This window comes from Athene noctua, chromosome 4 (genome assembly GCF_965140245.1).
Source record: "Athene noctua chromosome 4, bAthNoc1.hap1.1, whole genome shotgun sequence".
Lineage (NCBI taxonomy): Eukaryota > Metazoa > Chordata > Aves > Strigiformes > Strigidae > Athene > Athene noctua.
Genome location: NC_134040.1, coordinates 60,991,629 through 61,014,973, shown reverse-complemented (window position 1 = coordinate 61,014,973; position 23,345 = coordinate 60,991,629). Strand labels below are relative to the sequence as shown.

Sequence of the window (23,345 nt, the reverse complement as noted above, 5' to 3'; positions counted from 1 at the left end):
GGCCTAGTAGGACCTGCAGATGTGCTTTATGGCGGATTTTTTGGTTTGGTTTTTTTTTTCACTTCTCGGGCTTTTCCCAACCTACTCCAACTCCCCATGGGTTACACACTTTCTGACACTGCTCCAGTGGAGACTCACAGCTCCTTCGAGCTCCTTCAGCTAGCAGTACCCCCCTCACACACCAGGCTAAGCCTCTTGCCAAGCTCCTTTCAAGCAGCACTCAGCAGAAAGCCCCTGTTCTGCACTGGACTGTGACCATGCCATGCTCAGTTCACACCCTTGTTGTTGGAGACTTTCAGAGAGACAAAAGTGCACTCAAGGCCTGGGAGTAACAATTCTAAATTAATCGCTGTTTGCAGGTTTATTCTGTTAATAGCATGAGATGCTATAAATGCCTATTTACCAGTGTAGAAAAACTGCCTGATGCTTTACTGTATAATTGAATTCCATGATTTATTTTGTGTTGTATGAAATAATAAGCATAGGCTGGCTTCAGCTCTGACTTATACTCTCATAAACGTAATTTGTTTGACTGCAATGGAATTACTAAGGAGTTATAAAATCAGCTGAAGAATCTGCTGTAAGCATATTGCACATGAAAAGGAAGGCAGAGAGAAGTGCTACATTCAACTTTGAGGGCCTTTACCTGACTTTTATATAGTAGAAAAGTAGAACTTTTTCACACTAGTTGGCTTCTTTATTTTCAAGTAGAATTCAGTGGTGGAAATTACTACACTTTAAAACTCAAATCTCCTTGGAATCCAGAAAAAATTACCTGCCAGTACTGAGACTAGTGGTGTTTTATATCTTCTTGCTGATAAAGATGTCTGCTATTATACTGAAGTCTTAGGTCCACCAGTAGAATGGAAGTGGAGTACTAAAAAGTCTTAAACAGTAAACTCATCACTGTTCTTTTGTCTGAAGTCAGAAAGAAATTATTTTTAAGAGAAATATGAAAAATAAGCAAATTTTATTGGAATTAAATTGTGGAGTTGAATCTGGCTTGCATTTGACTGCTGCCTCAGCATAACATCAGGTAGATTGTGATGCTGGCACATTTACCCATCCCTTCAAACATTCTGCCAAACTCCTGACTGTAGACAAAAGACATCCCATGATACTCATGAGAGAGATTAGGGCTTGTTGGCGTTGATATCCTATTGATATCCTGTTAGTCATTGATATGAGTAATTAAAGATTTTTTTTTTTCATAAAGCAAACATTTTAAGCATATATTGATTGATTTTAATCAATAAGCAAATAAAACTGTCCTTCTGGTAATCAGTCTAATAATTCCTTAAGGAATTAAATAAAGGGAAAATAAATTTCAGTACAAGATAGGCAGAGCAATCCCAAAAATTATCTTTCAAATTATTAAAACATGAAACTCAACACAGTATTGCTGTGTCCTGTGCCTTGTAGACAAGAGCACAGAAGACATGGAAAAAACAGCGAACAATAATAGCACACTATAATTACATGAAGCTTACTTTCCCTGAAAAAAACAAAATTAATGCAACGCTGCTGTGTTCTGTAATATGGTTATAGTCTGTAGTCTTGCAGTTAAATAATTGACAGGGTCCAGAATCCAGCAATTTAAAAACATGCACAAATAGATTGAAGATAAAAAGTAGGGTCAAGTATTAAAACTGACAGCATTGCATTAAAAGTTTTATCTTTACAGTGTTCAGACAGGAAAAAAAGGTAAACTCCCAGTTTATATAAGTAGCAATGTTTTTCCTAATGTCTACATAGAAGGTGTGGTTTACACTGGCTAAGAGTTTGCCCCTAACAGTGTTTTTTGAATATTTTCTTTTTCTATTTTCTTAGTAAGAAAAACCTGTAAGCAGGACCTTTTTTCCCTTGGAGTTCTACTCTTGCTGTTTTTTCCCCACGCATGGTCATAATTTTCTGTATGTTACATCATAATTTCCTCTGCAGCAGCCAGTTTGATATCACAGAAGATTATGACTGCAGGTGAAAGACTAAGTAGCAGGAGCAGATGAATGCCTCAGTACAAAAACACATGAAAAGAGGACCTAATTAAAAAATAGAAGAAAATAGAACGTGTAGAAAGAACTCTTCCCTTCACCCCTTGGAACTGTAAATTGGTTCATCTTTAAAAAAATAATAATTAAAAAAATGTTATCCATAAAACACTGGTCTAATCTAAACAATACTTTGGTCAAAAAGCAGCCAAGAACTGTAGCCAAATGCAATAAAGATGAAGCACTGAAAGTAAAATGGCATTATGTAATTTAAATGATTTGGTCATTACACCCAATTGCAGAGTAAAAGAATTTTGAAGGAAATATGTATTTTTTCCACGCCACCAAAAGCTGCTGCCTTAGCAGCTTGGTTTATGCAAATAAGGGACCTTGATCATACAACTCATCATTTCCCTCGCTGACTTGCACCATTAATACCAGTACAACTATTTACACCAATAAACTTCTGTAGAACATAAATTGGAGAAAGGAGAATTCAGGCTTCCAGTTGAAGACAAAAGCAGAACATTTCAAAGTACAAATCTTAAATTTTAAGACCAAAATAATAAATAATTTTTAAGAAGTGCTGTCGAGTAGTTTTCTAGGTGATTATCTGAGAAACGGGTGTATTTTTCTGAATCCTACATAGATAATAAACATTATAACAACATGGTAACTTGTGATTTCTGGTGCTTTTTAAAGGTTAAATCTATTTTGTGCATTTTGAGTCTGCAAACCAGTATAGGGCCCCTACTGAGAAATATTTCATAAAATCATATTGTGAAACACAAAATTCACATTTCAGAATGAAGATACAGTAACAAAGATTTAGCAAAAAACTGTTTACACAGCAGTGGCTCTGTGGTGGTCATGATGCAAAGATATCATAGGAAAAGGTAATTCAGAGTGTTCATACCTTACCTTTTTGTGACAAAAAAATGGGACAGGCTTTCAAACAACCATTCAGTACATTACTATACTGAACATAATTTTCTATGCTTTTACTTAGTCGTTATTTAAATAGCTATGATGCCATCATCATCAGAATCGTAATTTTTACCAGTCTGTGGGTTTACTCACCATATACACACTTAAATAACAGCGTGCATCTTTGCAGGACCAGGATCATTTCTGAGGTACAGACTACTAACTGTAGTTTAAATATTAGAGATGACAAAGAGAAAATGGAGGAACCAGACCAATATATTTTAAAACTTAATTTCCTCCATTTGGAATAATGGAGGAACCAGACCAATATATTTAAAACTTAATTAAAAATTGGGTAAAACATGAGTTTTTAGAACTGTCTGAAACTGTATTGGTTCTTTTCTTGTGAAGACACAGCTCTGTATCCTAACAGAACATTAATAAGAAATGTTTTTGTCCCAATCTGTGTGAGATGCATCTGCTTCTTTAATGTCATTTGGATTGGCAGAGCTTAAACTTTATAGTTAAAAAGGGCCCAATATGAAAACAACAAAGTTAATTTAAGGTTTAGATTAAAGAACACTATGTGAGCTACTTTCAGAAAGATTTTCTGCTATCTGCCTTTACTATGGCACAGCCGTTTGCCTGATGTAACTATATTTCCAGAAATAATAACATTAGTGGTGACTAAAGTCAAACTATTGGTGCATGTATTTTAGAAATAACTCGGTGGCTGTATATAGCTTATGCTTTATGTTGTTTCCATACTTTAAGCTGTTTCTTGTCAACCTTTTAGGACTTAGTGGTTTGGTTTAGGGTTTAGAAAACCAGGGAAGAAAAGTCAAGGGAAAATTATGCAAGTACATCTTGGGAAAAGCGAATTGAAATTACTCTTAAGTGCTGCATTTTAAAGACCTACCAATCATATGCACTACAAAAATTTTGGTCTTTGATTTGGGCATCCATTGGAGCAGACATGGCTGAGCCACAGGGAAATTTGACAAGACTCTGTTCCTAAGGGGAATGTGAGCAGTCACGGTAATTTGATAATCCACATTAAAACTCAGTTTTGCATAAAACTCCTGTGAGCAAATCAGGATAGAAAAAGAGACTGTACTAATTCTTAGAGATGGTTGCATTGCATTGGGCTAAAGAACATTGTGGAAGTAACAATTCATTCTGTAATAAATCTTACTGTACATTTTGTAGGGAAAAAAAAAATCCCTCTGGTCTCTTGGGTTGTCATTCTGTCATCTTTAAACAGTATTATGTGTACTTAAAAAAAAGAAACTATACAACAGCATTGCCCTTTGTGAGCTGTAGTGAAGCATTTTTAAGCAGAAATGTGAATGCTCTCATTAAACTGTTCAATCACTGATCTCTTAGGAATAGCAAATGTTTATTTAAAAAGGTCACAGGAAAAAATTTCAACACAGCTTCTGGGAGGCTGAAAGCACGTTAAGAGTGGGAGTTCATAGAGCTGCTGAACTGCAAGGTAATAGTTGGGTTGAGAACAAGACATAGCAACATACTGTGGTCTTGTTTTGACTGTAAATCATTTGGAGTTCAGTGAGTATTCTTGTGTGCAAAATCTGTTTCTTAGCGACGGAGCAGGGAGAAGTGAGTCAGTAATAAGTACGTGGAGTATTCTGAGTCAGAAATACACTTTTTGCTTGGGGATGCAACAATATAGCCTGAGCTTGGAGTGGGTAGTCAGGACTCAGAATTTTCCACCTACCTCTGGTACAGGATTCTCTATGGTCCTGCACTAATGAGCTGAGTTAATCCTTTTGGGCATAAGGAGGCAGCACCAGGAGATCCTAATTATAGCACTATCCCAGGTCTGTTCTTCACCCAACTGCCTGGGGCAGAGAAGCAGCTATGCAGGGTGAGCTCTAACGTGGGAAAGAGGTAGAGCAACAAACTCAATTAAGGCATCTCTTTTGCAAATCTACCAGCCTATGTAGTCACGTCCAAGCCTGCCACCTGCTTGGGAGACATCCTGAAGTTCATTTTACCCTAACTTTTTGAGTATACTTTAGAGACAGAGTGACATTTCCTGGAGTGAGATTCGTTTCTGAGTCTTTCTGCCTCACTTTCGCTGTCAGCACAGTGGAAGCTGATTATCTATCTACCTAACAAAAATATTGTGTGGAAAAGAATTTTGTCATGTATTTGAAGTGAGAGACTATTAAGTACTTAAAGCAGTTTTTGATACGTAACTTTGACAAACCAGAGAAAATTAAAGAATATATGAGTTAATATCTTACAACAAATGAAAATCTATCACACAGTTATTTTCAGTGGAGTTGTGCCAGATTCCATCCAGGTAAGGAACTTGGCTTGTAACTGGTTTTTGATTTTTTTTAACTCTTGCTTCCAAACCCTCACCCGACCCTACCTTTATATTATTCTTTGCTTATATGTTTTATATGCAGTTCCATATCAAGACACAGGAACAAGCTTGACTCCTGATTCTTATCTCAAACTTAATTTTATCATGGTTTTAGTTTGTTGTTTTCAATTGCATTATAGTAATTTGAGGACCACATTTAGTCCATCTGATCCAGAATATTTCATTTCGCACACCTGTTTTGTGAGTCAAAATCATGTATTTGCATAACTTCTGTAATAAAAAATACGAGAAGAGGATACATAAAACAGGATACTGGAATATTCCAGTCAAGTTGAGGGTTTTTTTGGCTTTTTTCTCTGCTGTTTTGGTAAATATAAGCACTGAATCTGAATGCCTGTCTATATTGTCTCGCTGTATTTCGGTGTAGGACTTCCTTTCATTTCAGCATTATGCCTAAGTTTGTCACTGCATCCAGGATGTGAGAGATTTATTTCTTTTATATTTCTCCTTTTTTATAGTCCTTCCTTGACACAGAATCTTATCTTGAACTTGTTTGACTGTAAACAGATTCCAGTGTCTCCTTTTTTCAAAATGAAATATATATACCTGCAGTGACACACAGTCCCCTGATGTCCTGAGTTCATGCCCAGCTGGAGACAGTCATGGGAGTGACATTTTCCCTCTGTTGAATATATCTCAGTTATTCTGCAAGACACTTATTACTCTGGTAATAAATTTAATAGTTAAGATCCACCAAGATTTACACTTCCTCCTTCAGCTCCACTTAGCAAATTATCTGGTCCCTATATCTGCCCCCATATATATGTATATTGATATTTATGAATATATATAGTATAGGTGTATATACAATACTCAGAATCTTTTTATATATAGTATGTAAGAGGTATATATGTCTCATAAATAGTATTAACACAAATTGGAAGATTTAGAAACTTCTTTTTGCAGAGCTCTGGAACTCTTTATAGTGGAAGATCATATTATAAATGCAGACGACCTTGGTTTTCATACTGAATACATTGCAAATGAGGAAAACTTGGTAGCTTGACTGCCACATATGATGGGGAGAGAGAGAAGTGATGACTGAGTGGTGAATAACAAGGGAATGAGATTTGCTTTGGTTCCATTAAGAAATTGAGGAGAGGATTTTTTTTTTCTCATTTTGCAAAACTTTTGCGTTAGTGACTACCCCCAAGGTTTTGTTTTCATCCAGATATTCCAGTTGATACCAACTGTAACTCACCTGAAAGTCTCTCCTTTTGGAAACCCTGAAATTTATGTTATTGACTGTTGTCTGTTGCTGATTGCCTGCTGGGAAAGGAAGCGGTATTGTCGACCACTGTAATAGGAGGCCAATTTTTCCTTTATTCCTACACCAATGCATGAAATCTGATTTGTTATACAGAAGGGGTTCCATACAAAGATTATGGTGTGTTATTTATGACACCTCAGAACATTGTAGCCTTTTATAGATGCAGAGTGAATTTTTCTTTCAGCCATACAAAAAGAATCTGGTAATGGTATTAATTTTCAGGTACAGAAGTACAAAGAACATGGTGTGTGGCAGTGAGTGCAGGAAAAGTTTGTGACTTGGAAGTAATACCTCTCTCTGCTTTGTCCATTTTATTCCCCATTCTGTTTTTAAGTAACCTAAGCAATTTATTTTCTGTATTTCAATTTCTCAATCTGCATAATGATAACAGTAATTTATGTGGTCTGCAAGGGTGTATGGACCAGGCTTTGGAAAGTGCTCAGAACCTCCCTCTGGCAAAACCCAGTGTATCTTCAAAATATTATCAGCTCCAGCAGCTCTGCCTTAAACACTGAACTTCTTTACAAAGGTATTAGTGCCAGGTGGTTAATTCCTTTTGTTGTAGGTGTTTTCACTTTCCTAGCTCTGTTGCACTAAAAACTGTCTGGCCCTCAAGCATCTCTCTCTATGAATTTGACAACACTGGAGGAATGAATTCACTCTGTTTAAAAACTTCATTTTGTAGTTTTGTATGATTACTGTTATGTTTGGGACTCTACGGTGGGTTTTCATTTCATTTTTTTTTTAAATGTAACTCTTTGTTTTACAGATGAGGGCAGGAACGCAGTTGACCATGCAGGTGGTGCACATATTGTAGTAGACCATATAAGGTCACTGTGCAGTAAAACAGATCCAGCCAGTGAGAAGCTCTTGACTGTCTTTTGTGGCATGCTGATGAACTATAGCAATGAGAATGGTAAACAACACCGAAAACTTGCTTTATGTCTACCAGGAGAACAACCCCATCAAAAATATAAAAGTTAAAGTCAACTGTAGATTTACATTGTGGATACTAACCCTAAGTTATTCTGAAAAGATCAAGTGTCTCAATTCACATATACAGTTTTCTGTTTCAGTAAAGTTATATTCCCCAAAATATTAGATATCTTCCTGATGCAATTCCATAGAGCATATCATATAAAGTTTTAAAATCAACACCTGTAATTTACTTCTTTGTCTAAAAGCAATACATGGAGATGTATCATACACTTTAGAAAAAACAGATTTACAGAAGTAAACTAGAAGGCTACATACATTAAGTTCTCTCTATCTTTCATTTAGTATCAAACAACACTGTAAGACTGATTTGTTGCAGGCATGCAGTGTTGTCTTGATGATTTGGGGGTTTGTATGCCTTAATCATTTTTCTCCTCATGAAATGTATATAAAAGCACGCTACTTTCTTCTAAGATAAATAGGCAATCATTTACTTGTATGTTCAACACTGTTCTGTGTCTACAAATTATAAGTTTATGTTCTTTATCCCATTAAATAGAGATGTTTAGGGGCTGGGACAAAAACACAAGATAGTATCTTAAAAGAGAAATCATTGACCGCTGAGGGTAAGAAAGTAGTGTTCTACACTAGTTGTACAAACGTACTGATATTTTAGTACCTAGTTTGCTTCTGCATGCAAGCGTGGTAATATGCCAAAGCATATTTTACAGCATTCACACATTTTCAAGTTTTTCAAAATACGAATCTCTAAAAAAACTGGGATAAATGAGGAAAGCTAAATAGAGGCTGTTCCCCTGACTTGTAATGGCACAGAATGCAAATGTAGTTAGCTAATCACATTGTTTCTTCAATCACACCCATTTCCTGAACTGTAGTGTTATCTTAGGAAGAAGTAGCTTCCTTATTAGCTCCTCACCATTTCATTAAAGTTATCACTTGCTGTAACTCATTTTCCAAACCTATGTCCCCAAAACTCTTCTACTTTTCAGGATGGTCCACATAGGCTTAACTTCTTTTTTTTTTTTCTTTTAAAATCTTTACTGTATAAATGTTTAATCTGCTGTATCATCTCTTCTAGCATAGTTTCCTTGTGTGCTTTCTGTGTCATCTCTCTAGAGCTCTCAGCTCTGTTACTTATCCACTTCCAAATATCACTGTTGTATGTGTCTCATCTCTTGTTCTTACATTCTTATTTTTCTCCTCTTTTCCTAATATTATCTAAGAATACTTCTTTACAGTACTTCTTCTCCAAATAGGAACTTTCTAGTTGCTTTATTTCACACAGTTTTCGGGAACTGTTTTGCTTGATGTCTGCATGAGTGTCACATTTTATTACATTTCATAGTGTTAACTCCATATTTTCTTTATTTGTTAAAATATTTGGAGCAAATAGATACTCTCAGTTCTAAGCTACCAGAATCCTCTGGATTAATTAAAGACTAATGAGCAGCCATTATATTTGGTAGCTCAGGACAGAAGAGTCCAGAAGCACTGTGTAGAGATACTGTATCAGTTTTGCTTCAGTGACCAAGCTCCCAGCAGATCTTCCCTAGAAAAACTAATTATGAGATAAATCTCCCAAACAAGCAGCTTCTGAACAGTTCAGCTATTATGAACATTGAATAAATGACTCATTCCATCTAGTAAGATAGCTTATTCTGATGCAATCAATAAAGCAGTTGTGTAGTTCAGTGACAACTAGGAGGATTCACTAGCTGCTCTCTGCTAAATGACATCTTTGATCTTGCAAGAACTAACGAACTGACACAGTATTCACAGGAGCCGCTGAAGCAATGTCAGAAGTCAGAAATCCAGGGCTATTCCCAGCTCCTGGATCTCGGTGCACACCACCACATCAGGGAGGAATGCTGAGGGCTTACCAGACCCTCACCTTACCCCACATACTTGGTGGTCTCCATGAGAAAGGACCCTTTGGTAGGGACCCAGCTCCTGTTTGGCCCAGCACCCATGGGTATGCTGCGTAAGACTTGTGTCCTGTAGTTTCATTGTGAATTTGCTCACCGACTGGGTCAACCACTTAATTAAAGCCCCAATAATCTGCCAAATCAATACTTTAAAAAAAAAAAAAAAAAAAAAAGAGAGAGAAAAGAAAATGAGTTAGAGAATTAAATTTTTCGAAGAAGACTCAGTGACCGTAGCTGCAGCAATGTGAATGGAGACATGGGTAGTTGACCTGTCTTGCTAGTTTTAAGAGCCACAAGTACAATTGTACCATAGTTGTGAACTGCTCTAAAAATATCACCTGCGGACCATTGTAAATTTTCAAGATAAGTCAGTGTCAAATAAACTCACAACCCCTTCCATGCATTGCAGCATCAAGTGGATAATATTCTGAGCAAATGTCATTCTTTGCTGACCTGTTAAACATGAAAACTCAGCTTGCCCTCACAATTTATTTGCAAGGACTTGAACCTGTGTTACAGAGAATATAAACACTGCGTTGGTTTTTCTAAAGGATGAGGAATATGGGATTGCAGCCTAGAGTCCCAGATTGCTTTGTCTGTAGTTATGGAAACAATTTGGACAAAAATAAAAGGAAAAATATTAGAAATGTAAGAAGGGAGTGCTTCAGTCTTTGAAATAGCACTTCTACCTTCTCTTTTCTTGCTTATGTAATCTTTACCTGCTTAGCATGCTATGTTACAAAATTACAGGTGGGGACTGTGAAGATTACCACTTTTAATGACTTGCACTCTTTTAAGTTGCACTAGCTATCCAGATAAGGACAATTAAAGCACATTTGGTTCTTAGCTGCATCTAATTATCTGTGAACACCCTAATATTTTCTAATTCTTAGCATTTTATGAGCAAAGAGTATGTAAATTTTTTTGAGTGTAAACAGTTTGTCATTCCCAGTCAACTAATTGCCCTCTTTTTCCAATAGCTACTATTTTATTTTTAATAGCTATCAACTACCTTATTTTTTTAACATGAGAGACTAATTCCTGAGTACTTCAAGTTTTTGAATTAGCACAGGGATTTATCATACATGAGTTTTACAAATGGCAACTGAAGAGCGGCTACAAGTAATACATTCTTTTCCTAAACAGACCAAATTAATAGAGCATTCTTGTATGTTGTCGCGATTCTGGACACGCAGCTTGCAATTCTAACTCCACTCATAACACTGTAGTCTAAGCTTTAAAACTAAGATTCCCTTTACAAGGTTCTTGTGCTGTCTGCTTGCTGTCTCTCAATTCTTCTTTTGTCTCCTTGGTATCTTATAATTTCATTAGTCACTACAGTGTTAACAGAACAAACTCAGCTTTGGCATCTCTTGCAGTTTTTTTAAGATTAAAAGAAGTGTTGATTTTTAATTGCTTTGCTAGAAATCAGAGAGGTTTTTCTGATGGAATGCATCCTTTTGCCTTCAGCCCTGATCATCTTGATTCTCTCCATCGTAATTGTACTTTACTACCCGAATTCAATCAGACACAAATAGCTCATCCCTGCTTTTCATTATTAGTTCTTAAAATGCAAAGTTGCAGGTATGGCTAGGAATGAAACACGCATCACACATTTGTGAATGGTTTTGCTCACAGCCTGATCTTGAATGAAATAAGTCTTGACAAAAACCTATAATAACTCCTTCTTTGTCAACCTATGCAAACTTTCTTTGGGGTACAGAACACCTGTGCTTAAAGCTGCTGTTTTGGCACCCTTCAGTGGGTTCTGAAGACTGTTATAAAGACATAGAATGGTTTGAGCTGGAGGGGACCTTAAAGATCATCTAGTTCCAACCCCCCTGCCATGGGCAGGGACACCTTCCACTAGCCCCGGTTGCTCAAAGCCCCGTCCAGCCTGGCCTTGAACACTGCCAGGGAGGGGGCAGCCACAGCTTCTCTGGGCAACCTGTGCCAGTGCCTCACCAACCTCACAGTAAAGAATGTCCTATCTTTACATATAGTGTCTGTGTAGCTATGAATCTGGTTAAGAGCAAGAAGCAAAGCAGGCTTGGATAAAGAGTGAAAAACTAATAATTAATCTAATAAAACTAATAATCATATGCAAACACTCACATAAGAGTTAGTGACATGAGTAGTTATTCTGCAGATCTCAGTCCTGTGAGCCAAGACTATTTACAAGTTAATGGGATCAGTCTATAAGATAGCTAATTGTTTCCTGAGATTTAGAAAACAAATTATGAAAGCATTTTTAAAGAAATACAGAAGTAATGGAAGAATTAGGCCAATTGGCTTATTAGGTAGTCAAATTGGAGATCAGAAGTTGACTGGGGACAGTATGCATGTGTGAAAGTATACGTATATTAATAGATGGGCGTATATATATAAATAAAAATAATTATGCTTATAGATTGCTTCCTCATCTCATTTCATATTAAACTTCAGTCTATCAAGGTCATCTTTCCTTCAGTGCCTTTGTAAAACGTAACATTCTGATGTTAAATCATACAACTGCCAAGCCTCATTCTCACAAAACTTAGCTACTGGAATGAATGTTGAGGATTGATTTGCACTGTTTGCCATCTGCAGAAGCTATGTAAATACACAAGAAATGAAAGGGAGATTTATGGCACCATTATTATGATCTAACAGCGATATTTCAGTAATGCTTCCTTCTAAGACTTACCTTTGCTAATTTTCATGCTTGCCGTGGTTGTTTCATCTACATCACAGCTAAAGATGTCTAGCATGCTTTCAAGACCTAAGTATACTTAAATGCAAAGTCACTTAAAGCATGTAAAAGCAGGTTAAAAAGTGTGTTTCTTATGATAGTGAGATAATCAATACAATCATTTATATGTTGTATGATGATTTAACAGAGATGTGGGGATTGCAAGCAGGTTCCTCTAGGGTACAAAATTATGCCACCAATTTGCACAAAACAAATTTTCCTTTAGCATTATAATCACGGTTACTGATGAAACATGAAATGACTAGTTGTTTTCTGAAATTCTGTCCAGAATCTTAAACTAGCCTAAATCAGCATTTTAAACTCAAATGCCCCCAATAAAGTTCTCAATTTGGGATATTCTCCCCAGATCTTACTCTTTGGAGTTTCCATGTGTGTCACCGAAGGACATGGAGCCATTGAAATTCAAGTTTTAGGTAGGTAATTCTTTGTGCTGGCGCATGTATTGATTGCCTTTTATCTACCTGTATATATATATATATATATATATATATGCATCTGTACAGCATCACTGTCAGTGCTTTTCATCCGAAGAGAATACAGAGGCATCTTCCTAGTGCAACATGTGAGAGCAGTGTAAAATTTGAGAGAGTTTCTTCTGTGGCTTTAAGTCTGTCACAAATTCAGAAGAGGCATTCAGTTTTTCATGTTTCCTGCTCACTATGTGTAAAGTTCTGCTTAGGAGGTTGATAGAAATGTTGTTTCATCCTGAGACACAATGTTGCCTGGCTTCAGGGCTCACCTTAGTCCTGTCTCAGGCAACTGCTTGTAGGATGGATGCAGGTGTCTTCCTGAATTTGTCTCCTGCTCTGGTAGGGCCTTAACACTTCCTGCAATGAAAGGCTGAGGTACGCAGCTATTCCAAGTTACCTAGTCTGGGGGTCTTTCGTATGACAGCCAGAGAACTGCTGTCAGTCCCTTCAGCTAAGACTGAACCCCTTACATGTTTTGAATTTTCTAAACTACATAGTGCTGTAGGTCTCCATACCAGTGAGAAGCCTAATACTTTTCTTAAACTTCTCAATAGACTTTGGTCTTGTATTTACTAGAGAAAGAGCCTCCTATTGGTGGTAATGACAGATGTAAATGACAAGTTCAGAATTTGTATGACAATCCCAGGCTTATGTATAAACATAACAAATAGCTGCTGGCAGCCTTTTATTTTCAAAGGTTTTGCCTCCTATGCAGTGTTGTGACTCACAGGGTTGTCCTGTCTTTGGCAGACGAGATAATTTATCCTTGCTCTTACTGCAGTTAAGACATCAATATTTACTTTATTGGCAATTCTTGTAACCCCTTACTACCACTGTAGACCCTTCCTGTGTAGGTGCCATTCTTCTACTCCACAGAAATGAGACTGGTATGGAGTCAGGTGTAATGCCTGGGTTTTGACACAGTAATATTGTTCTTTCTTAGTATATTTTCTTTTTCCTTTTTTCCTACTTGGGAATTCTAGACGCCCTTCAATTAGTGCGCTCCATGCTCTCTTGAACAATATATCCTTCTATTTGGCTCTTAAGATTTCTGTTTCCTTTCAAAGATGGGTATGATTTCCCTTTTTCCACTCATCATCTCCTCCACACTTTTTATATATTTTGTATTATGAAAGAGACAGCAGAAAAAACCCTGCTCAAAATAGAGAGTTTATGCTTCTGATGTCAGAATGCTTTGCCAAATGAAGCCCATGGAGATTAATTGTCTCTTTGTCCATTACAGTTGGATAAAGTGATTTTAGAGTGACTAAAGGCATAGTCTAGTAACAAAGCAATTTCTTTCCACATAATTTTCTATGGCATTTATGGTTTGTGTCTTTGTTCTCCTACTCTCCGTGACTACAATTTTTCCTTCAGAATTTTTAAGTGTCTGCAGGGGACAATCACAAACCAAGGATGAAAACAGATTATTTACCAGTAACTTGAGTTCTCCTACACGATCATTTTCTCCACAGAACCATTCCAGCTCCCCCCTCCCCAATTTTCCTATTCAGAGACAGACTTTTTACAGTCAGTTTGGAATGAAGTAGGAGGATGTAGCAGTGACTCACACATCTGCCGGAGGTAAAATGGCATTCAATGCATGCGCTAGTGCAGTTTGTACTTACCTGAAATTTGACAACTTCAACAGCTCTTTGATGTCTGACATGGCGTTCTCATAAATTCCGCTAAAGACCACGAATCTGTGGAAGAGGTAACCCCTCCCCCCAAAAAAGGAAATTCAGTTACTGGTAAGTAATACAGTTTTATTAAAGATGTTAAGCCATAAGGATTCCTGCTCATCCCCAATAATCTGTAATAACCATACCACTTATTTAGTGTACCAAATTGATAATTATTATAAAAATATTTTACACTGAATATAATGAACTAAACATTCCTGAATCTTTCTGTAATTTTTATTATATGAAAATTTCAGGCACACTTGGCAGAATCCTGAAGGCAAAGAGCTTTCCAAGAGCATCAGATGATACTAAATTTGCTAGACTCAGGATGTAATATATTTTTATCTCCCTGTAAAAATCTGCAACTTTTATGGCTCTGATTCCACAGATATAAAAACTCAAATTGATTTCAATTGCTCAGAATTAATTCCTTTAAAAAAAAAAAAAAAAAGTAACAAATTCCCTTTAGGGCTTGACCCAAAGCTAAATGAAGTAATACAGCTGAACTCGCTGGGCTTTGGATCCTTGTCTTTTGAGTCTGTAACATTTAAACATAGTTTTAAGTGCTTACAAACAAAGGAAAAAAGATGCTTAGGAAAATTACTAAACAACATCTGGCGTGTTCATGTCTGCTTCATTCTATTCAACTGTGAAACAATGTTTTTCTTCTTTGCTATGTTATAGGTAAACTGTGTAAGAAAATATCGTTATAAATAATCCTTTAAAACAATCATGTTTCTGCCTAACCATCAAAGCATCTTTCTATTTGCAGACATCTAGGAACAATAACTTTCTTACTTGTAAATACTATAAACTTTCATCCTATGCAAGAAATTATCAGAATGGCTTCTAAGGACTTTTCTTAAACCTTTCATTTTTTTTGTCTTTATTAAACTTTCTTTTTTCTCAAGCTCCTCATAATCTACATTGTGACTTCCTGTGTTTATAAAACTTTTCATGTTTATTTCAGTGCCAGTTTATATTCATTCTAATTTTAATTTTCCAGTTTTGATCTTTAAGGGAAAACAGTGTATAGGAACAAGCTCTCAGATAAATAATTATTTCACGGACATAGTTTTGTTGGATTCCAGTCAGCTAGTTTCAGTGAGCTCAGAATCAAACCCAGTGTGTATTAGGAACCTGATAACCACAAAATTATCAGTAGCTGCATAATTCACTGTACCCTATGACCAGATCAGGAGGGAATATTTCTGGGGATATGTCCCATTGCTAGGGGGAATTATGAGTCTGTATCTCAAGTCTGGACCAGATCCTAGTGTAGAAGAGTAGAGGAGACAGACATTTTAATGCTGCTTAGCCTAGAAGTTGCTTTGTGTGAAAAATGCTTTTTTCGTTTAAAGAATAATACTATGGACAGAAATGCTAACTCACTGTTGTACTTTCTTTTTATGTAGATACTCTGCAGTCACAGCTTATCAATATGGGTGTTATTCCTACATTAGTGAAATTGTTGGGCATTCATTGCCAAAATGCAGCTCTGACAGAGATGTGCCTTGTTGCATTTGGCAATTTAGCAGAGCTTGGTAAGTCAGCAATATTAATCTCAAATTTACATCCAGTTTGTGTAAAGTTAAATCTTAAGACTAGCGAAAGCCTTGCACTGATGCTTGTTTCATTCCTTTTGGTACATCAAAATTTAAAGCAAGTAATTTCTGCTTATTTTCGCTAAAATATATAGGGTTTTTTTTCCTTCAGTAACTGAAATTTATTTGAGTACTTAATACCACCTTATGTTTTATGTTAACGTTCTTCAATACAACTAAGCACATTTTCAATCATCTAAACAGTATTTCCTGAGTGCTGCTACTTACTGTGAATTATTTATTAACGATATAAAATATGTATCCTGGTGTAGCTCCGTGAAGTTATACCAGGATTAAATTTGATTCATAGAAATCACCAAATGAAACTGAGACAGGCACAGTGCGTAAATCTGCCTATACAATATTCTTTTAGATGTAGAGTTTTAACAAGTTCTAGTCTGAATACTGCATGTATAAATCATGAATAACTACTAAGCTGCAGATTATATTTTTAGCAAGTTTAGTTACAGCTTTGTTTAAACTGAAGTTTGTGGTCCTGCTTTGATCCAATATCTTTGCAAGTGGATTCGTTTTCATTGGAATTCTTCCACCCAACGTAAACAAACAGGTTGTTAGGACCCATGTTTTATTATCACTTGAGTTTTGCATTGCTGCTCGTCTTTTGCTAATTATTCTGTAAAATTTTAGACTTAGGAAGTTTTTGCACTGGAGTAAAGTAATACAGCAGTTATGATATATATCATCCTGTATTTCTAAGAAGATTCAGCAGTTCAAAATATGGAAAATAGATCTGTGAGATTGTACGATTTGGTGGCCTGAAGTTATTCACAACTGTCCCAAGTTCATAGATTTTGAGGCCAGAGAGAACATCATGTTATTTGATGCGATCTGATGACACACATAATACCTTTGCTTATAGCAGAGAAGTCTACTTAACAAATCAACACCAGGAAGAGCCATCAAAATAACACTGAAGAAATTAATAGATCAGAGATCTTCAAGGTGGGCATTATGTATCGTTTCTGCACAGCAAGTCATATACTGGAAATTCTAGTGCTAAAATGCAGCTAAAACCATATCAAATATAATAAATGGTATCTTCACTGAGAACTCCTCCGTTTCCTTTCTCTCTTTGGAAAGATCCAGCTCTGTCCAGTTGAGTAATAAGAGCCATGGGAAAGAAGCTTACCAGCAGCTGCTTCCCTTCCTGTTCCCATACGCAAAAAAGATGCTTATTCTTTAAGACTGACAAAAAAATTAATTTAGCTTGTAATACTTTAATCTCCCTTAAGCAATAGCTTAGTCAATCACATCATAACTGTAATATTTTAGTTTTGACTTGTATCTTCAGGGAATTTTATTGTGATGTTGTAATTTTTCATCACTTAAGAGACAACTGCAGTGCTCAGATCCCTTGAGAAGCGTTATACGTAACTCTTATTTTGTGTCAAAGCAGGCTAAAAACCCAATAAAGAGCAGGATGATTCTCCTTCTAAAAACACTGGAAAGGTCAAAAATCCACTTAGAATGTGCTATGCAATCATGCATATTAAGAGAAACAATGATGGGATGTTGACCAAAGGGTCTAGGTCTGCAGTTCATGCTTTTTCCCAGTCCTTGGGGTCAGTTCTACATTAAAATAATCCCTAACAGTCCATTGGAGCGATAGCAAAGGTGCTGGAAGGTTTTCTACCTACAGATGGCCCTCAGGAGGTGGCAACTGGAGGATGCAGAACACCAGCCCTACCACCTGCACCCCCTGTAACACTGCCAGTGAGGAGGAATAAGATACAGGCAATGGAATAAGAGACGTTTTTGTTGAATCTACATTTGAAGAACTGTTATGTGCTGGCTCACCTCCTGGTAGCAAGCTAGCCCATCTGTAAAGCTGCTTTGTGCTATCTGTGAAGTATAAAATGGCCCTGCAACAGCCATGCACAGATTTCAAAGGAAATGTCACCATCATGAAACCATGTAAATATTAAAACAGTCAGTACGATTCCTCATCTCTCCATAGAAAATGCAGTATATAGTCTGCTAGTCTTACTGTTAAGCTGAGGAAAATCAAAGACTGAATATATATTTTTATAATGTTACAGTTTCTGTAGCTACCTTTACATTCTGTTGGGCAGAAACAACCCCAACAGCCTTGATCATATATTTATATATATTTTAACAGTCTTAATCATCATTCATTCAGGTCAGTACATTTATTTTAAAATGTTAGGCATTTTTCTTTTAATTTAGTGACAAGCACAAGTCTATTATTCTTGTCTGTGAAGAGCACTATTAGTCATCTTACTGAATAAACTTGATAATAAAGAGAAGAGAAATAGTCCTACCTTCTGATGTGGTTTGTTTACTTGATACTAAATCTTTCCTTTTGCTTCACAGAGTCAAGTAAAGAGCAGTTTGCCTACACAAACATTGCTGAAGAGCTTGTGAAATTGTTCAAGAAGCAAATAGAGCATGATAAAAAAGAGATGATTTTTGAAGTTTTGGCTCCCCTGGCAGAAAATGGTGAGAATTTGATTTTTTTTCTTACGTGATATTTTATTCATTCCCTTATGTGTATTTTGGTGTATCAGTGTCTTTTGCAGGGACTAAATGCAGAGTAACTAGCTGCCTCATTCAGAAGCTGCCATGGCTGATCCTTGTGGTGATAGTTGCATATAAAGTGAATATGTCTTAATTGTCTGAGCATACAACAGGAGCCAACAAACTGTAGATGCTAGTTCCACCTCTGATTCACTCTGTATATGGTCATGTTATATTTTATTACCCCATACTCACAATGGGAATATCAAAAGCTGCTTTTTAGAGGGCTTTACAACATTTGTCTGCAAAAAATGGTGGCTCAAGCGTTCGTAGTCCATTACAGCATCCAGACATCAGTCATTACTCAGCTCCTGGGATCACAGAACCACTGGCTTTTCCATTCCCTATAGACATTATTTTTGCAAGGGGCATGTTAATTGCAGAGCTAAGAGCTGGACCCTCTACCCATACTGTTCACTGAGAGATCATACACATTTAATTTGGGTGTTTGGTGGCATATATTATGGTAGCTACAGGTAGCTCCAGGAGACTTGAGTTTCATTCACTGCTCAAGCCAGAGCGGGACATGATGTGTGCCTGATCACCCCTCCAGGATGTTCCTCCCAAAGGAGTTGTGGGTAGTTTGTGTAATCTACCACCTACCCCTAAAAGAAACCAAGAAATGAGTTAACAGGTAGAGCTGGACTGAAGTGGGAAGCAGTGCTGACTATGGAAGACATCACAGTATTTGATAGCTCTATAACCTTGTGTTGATCACCTCAGCATTAAAGCTTGTTTGAATTGAATAAATTATTAGATAGAATTGTAAACTGTATAAATATTTAGGTTTCATCCTACTCTGTTTTACACACACTATGTCTGTTTTATACAGTATAAATCAAAACAAATTTTTACTTCCTTTTAAAAAGCTACTTTGACTTTTAAGTGGTATGTGAAAACGGAATTCCTTTTTTCAGTTCTAAAAATGCACCTTTTGCTAAAATATATTCTTTACATACATTTGCCAAAATATATTCATTTATCGTATTATATTATTGTATAGCAACTAGAAAAAGTTGCTCTAACATAGTTCCATCCTCAGAGATTGACAGAGAATTGGATCAAACCTGTTGCAAGTTTGACATATTTCAGTTCAAATGCTTAATTTCTTAGACTGTCTTATAGTTGCAGTAAAACTTGAGAAGTTTACTGCTGCTGAACATAACTCAGAAACTTGCATGATATGAGGTAGTCAGCTAAACTCTTCCACTGTGGATTCAAGACACTTCTAAAAGAGTTCACTGTGCTGTTACCTTTAAGTGCTTTTGATTGTAGATAATTAGTAATAGGTCAGGAGACAAAAACATCTAAATGAAGTATTTGCAGAGTCCAGATTTTGGTGGTTGTGATTTTTTGAGTTTGTTTTGGTTTATTGTCATTTAAGATCACTAGTGTAAGCAATTTATACTTCAAATCACAGAACATCTGCAACCTGGTATTCTCTAACTAAGGGAACTCTATTTTTTGAAGTACCTCAGTGCAAAAGTGCCTGTTAAAAAAAATCCCAACTGGATATTTTGCATTCCCTAACAGAGTTCATGACAAGGTCAGCCACTCTTAGAGGAACAATGATTTTCACTTGGACAAAACCCCAGTGATGACAGGAAATTGAGAGTCAGACACATCCTTCACCAGAAGTAGAACACTTTTCCTCACCCAACTGTCTCTTGTAAACTATATGGAAAAAAAATAAATTCCAAAGCTTTAGCCTTTAAAAGCTAAGAGAACTCCATTTATTTGCCCATCTCCTCAGAGGTCTGTGACTGTGCTTTCTAAAATCAGCACGCAAAAATGACCAGAACCACTTTCACTTAACAAAAAGACATAATAATAGACATAGATGACCTTCCATTCCCACTTAACAGAAGGGGGAGTCTAGGCGTGTAAAGGAGATTCCCAGCTCCGAGTTCACAGGGAAAAATCTGTTAAAGATTGTGTGCAGAAACAACAGAAAAAAATACTGCTCCCAAGTCCTGTGTCGCCACCTGAAATACATGTTTCTTCCTCTTCTTCTTCTCTGTTGAGCCTTGTTGCCAATAACAACTAAGAAATTATTTTGCTTCATCTGTTTCCAGTTTTTCTTCAACCACAACAAATTTCTCTCCCGACCCAGCCTTTCAGATTTGACCTTACTATACTCTTCCTGCAGCCCTTTCAACAAATGGCAGAAATTTTGGCTCAGCTAAAAGAAATGGGTGATTACTTGCTCTGAGATTTCATCAAGAAGTTCTGTATTTTACACTTGTGTGTCTCAGTGAAGTCAGTAGCTCTTCTATACATGAAATAGAATAAGAACCCTAAGTTTGTTCTGCAACACAGTCCAAAGACTTTGTGAAGCCCAAACACAGCACAGTCTTTACGAGTCTGCTACATGACTGAGATGCCAGAAGTTTGCTGTAGAGAAATACCCTCATTTTTGAGAACTGAAAAGCAGCTCCCTACAGCTTCAGTGTATAGTTGTGCTCCAGAGGCAGTCCAGGGCCAGGGGAGCGTCCGGCAGATGAATAATAATAAAAGTTGGTCCTGAGAATTTAAAATAAAGAGGCTGCGGTTTTATCCACACAAGCTGCCAGTGAAACCATTGACATCACTACTTCTTTTCATGGTCTGTCCTGCTTGTATGTACAATAAAATGTATTTAGAATCATGATTCTGACTCATCTATGCTATTCTTCAGATGTCATTAAACTGCAGCTGGTTGAAGCAGGCTTGGTGGAGTGCTTACTTGAGATCGTTCAGAAGACTGTGGACAGTGACAAAGAGGATGACATTGCAGAGCTTAAAACGGCTTCTGATCTTATGGTTTTATTACTGCTTGGAGGTAAGTACAGTGCATCACTATCTTCTGCAGAGCAACAGCAGATATTTGTAATCAGTTTGGCTGCTGAATTTTACTATTCATTAATTTTCTAAATAACCTAAAGGATCTGCTACCTGCCATTAACATTTAATGGGTCAGATTTCGTCTCTCATCCCATTGCAGGACTGGATTAATTGTAGTGAAGCCATCAGAGCTTCACAGATATAAGAGAAGACTTTTCTCTAACAAACACTTCTTTGGCTTGCTGACTGTCTATGCTTTTTATCCCAGATGAATCCATGCAAAAGTTATTTGAAGGAGGAAAAGGCAGTGTGTTCCAAAGAGTACTTTCATGGATTCCTTCCAATAGCCATCAGCTACAGCTTGCAGGAGCATTGGCTATTGCAAATTTTGCCAGAAATGGTAAGAATATACCATAATAGCTTATGTAAATTTATCTGTGCCCTTCTATCATGCTCTATCTGTACAGCTACAAACAAAAAACACAGGCCATAGTAAAGCTGGTATTGAGCTATACAGCACATCAGTAGTTTTATACTTTACAAGCCTGAAAAGCCTTAAGCCTACTTTAAAAATTTATAAAGAAGTATAGGAGATTTCTGCCTTCTTCAGTGTTTCTTATATCACTCTTCTAAATTCGTCATGAGCTCTGCAACTCCTATCGATGATGGCGGTCAAATTTTCAACAGTGAAACCTAGAAAGGAGCAAGGAAATAGCCCTTCTCTTCTTAAAAAGCTCTTGTAAAAGTCTTAGTAATAATCTTCCATTCACAAGTGTCTTGTCTCATCTTGCACAGACGGAAACTGCATCCATATGGTGGATAATGGCATAGTTCAAAAGCTGATGGATCTGCTAGACAGACACGTGGAGGATGGAAATGTAACTGTGCAGCACGCTGCCCTGAGTGCGCTCAGAAACCTGGCTATTCCTGGTAAGCTTCACTTTGCATTGCCAATTACTGGAAGGTGAAATGCTGTTCTCCCACTTCACCCCGACAGGGGGTGAGGGTGAGAGAACTGGCTGACAGTGCTAGAGGCAGGTCAGACTGCTGCTTTTCATCCAGGCCCATCTTCACTTTTATGTCTTTTGCACGGCAGTTGGGACAAACAGTTTTTAATACATCGCAGGCCTATTGATTGTCCTTTGCCGCTTTAATCCCACAGTATTATCCCCCACCAAGGAAAGGGCAGCTCTGTAATAAGCAGGGAGCTGAGACTGCCTCGGATATGATTTCTCAATCTTTTCTGTCTAGAGCACTGCTTGCTTTGTTTGTTTGTTTTGTTTCATTTGGGATCTCTCTCACAGCTGAGGGACTTGACCAGAGAGCAGTGCCCATTCTGTTGAAACGCTGCATCTTACTGTCGCTTCCTGAGGCTTTGACAATTCCCAAATTAGAGCTGGAAGTAGACTGCTAGAATAGCCAGCCTATTGCAATTAGTTACTGTTTGGAGGCAATAAACTGAATGCTAATATTGTCATTTTTAATAACTTAATTTGTATGAGTTTTGGTCAACCAAGCATAAAAGGCAGAGCATGTGCACATAAAAACAAAGTAAATCTGTAATACTTGTGTGTGCCTTCTCATACCAAGCCAAAAATAAGTCTTTTGTCTATTTAACCTTATTTTACTATTTTCAGTTTTGACAAACAATAACTTTCTAAAAATGATCATGCATACATAACTAAACCCATGCAACTTTACTGGCATGCCATTTTCTTACCTTTCTGTGATAAGTAATTCTATTAACTCCCATCAGTCATCGAGTTTCCCTGTAGTCTCTGCTCAAGGATGGCTGCCAGAGACCTACATAAGATTTCATGTACATTGTTACAGAAAAATGAGCGAGTAATAACTGGCCTCAATGATGAACTGCTTGTTTGTTAAACACTAGTTTGAATATGAAATAAGTATTTTTTTTCTGAGTACAATATTGGACCAAGTTTGCACCTTACATATATTTCAGAGAGCT

The 23,345-nt window shown here is 36.9% G+C and overlaps 1 protein-coding gene across 8 annotated transcripts in view; it reads left to right on the top strand.

The window, feature by feature from the left end:
- The window catches only part of RAP1GDS1 (Rap1 GTPase-GDP dissociation stimulator 1), a 102,157-nt gene that overhangs the window by 68,104 nt on the left and 10,708 nt on the right, over window positions 1–23,345 (top strand). For 7 of the 8 annotated variants that reach the window (XM_074905539.1, XM_074905538.1, XM_074905541.1 and 4 more), the window contains 6 exons: window positions 7,371–7,517; window positions 15,806–15,934; window positions 18,350–18,475; window positions 21,231–21,374; window positions 21,645–21,776; window positions 22,172–22,306. In XM_074905539.1, the coding sequence (XP_074761640.1) occupies window positions 7,371–7,517; window positions 15,806–15,934; window positions 18,350–18,475; window positions 21,231–21,374; window positions 21,645–21,776; window positions 22,172–22,306 (813 nt within the window). The remainder of the gene's footprint in view (window positions 1–7,370; window positions 7,518–15,805; window positions 15,935–18,349; window positions 18,476–21,230; window positions 21,375–21,644; window positions 21,777–22,171; window positions 22,307–23,345) is intronic. The other variant, XM_074905543.1, reaches the window with a different exon arrangement.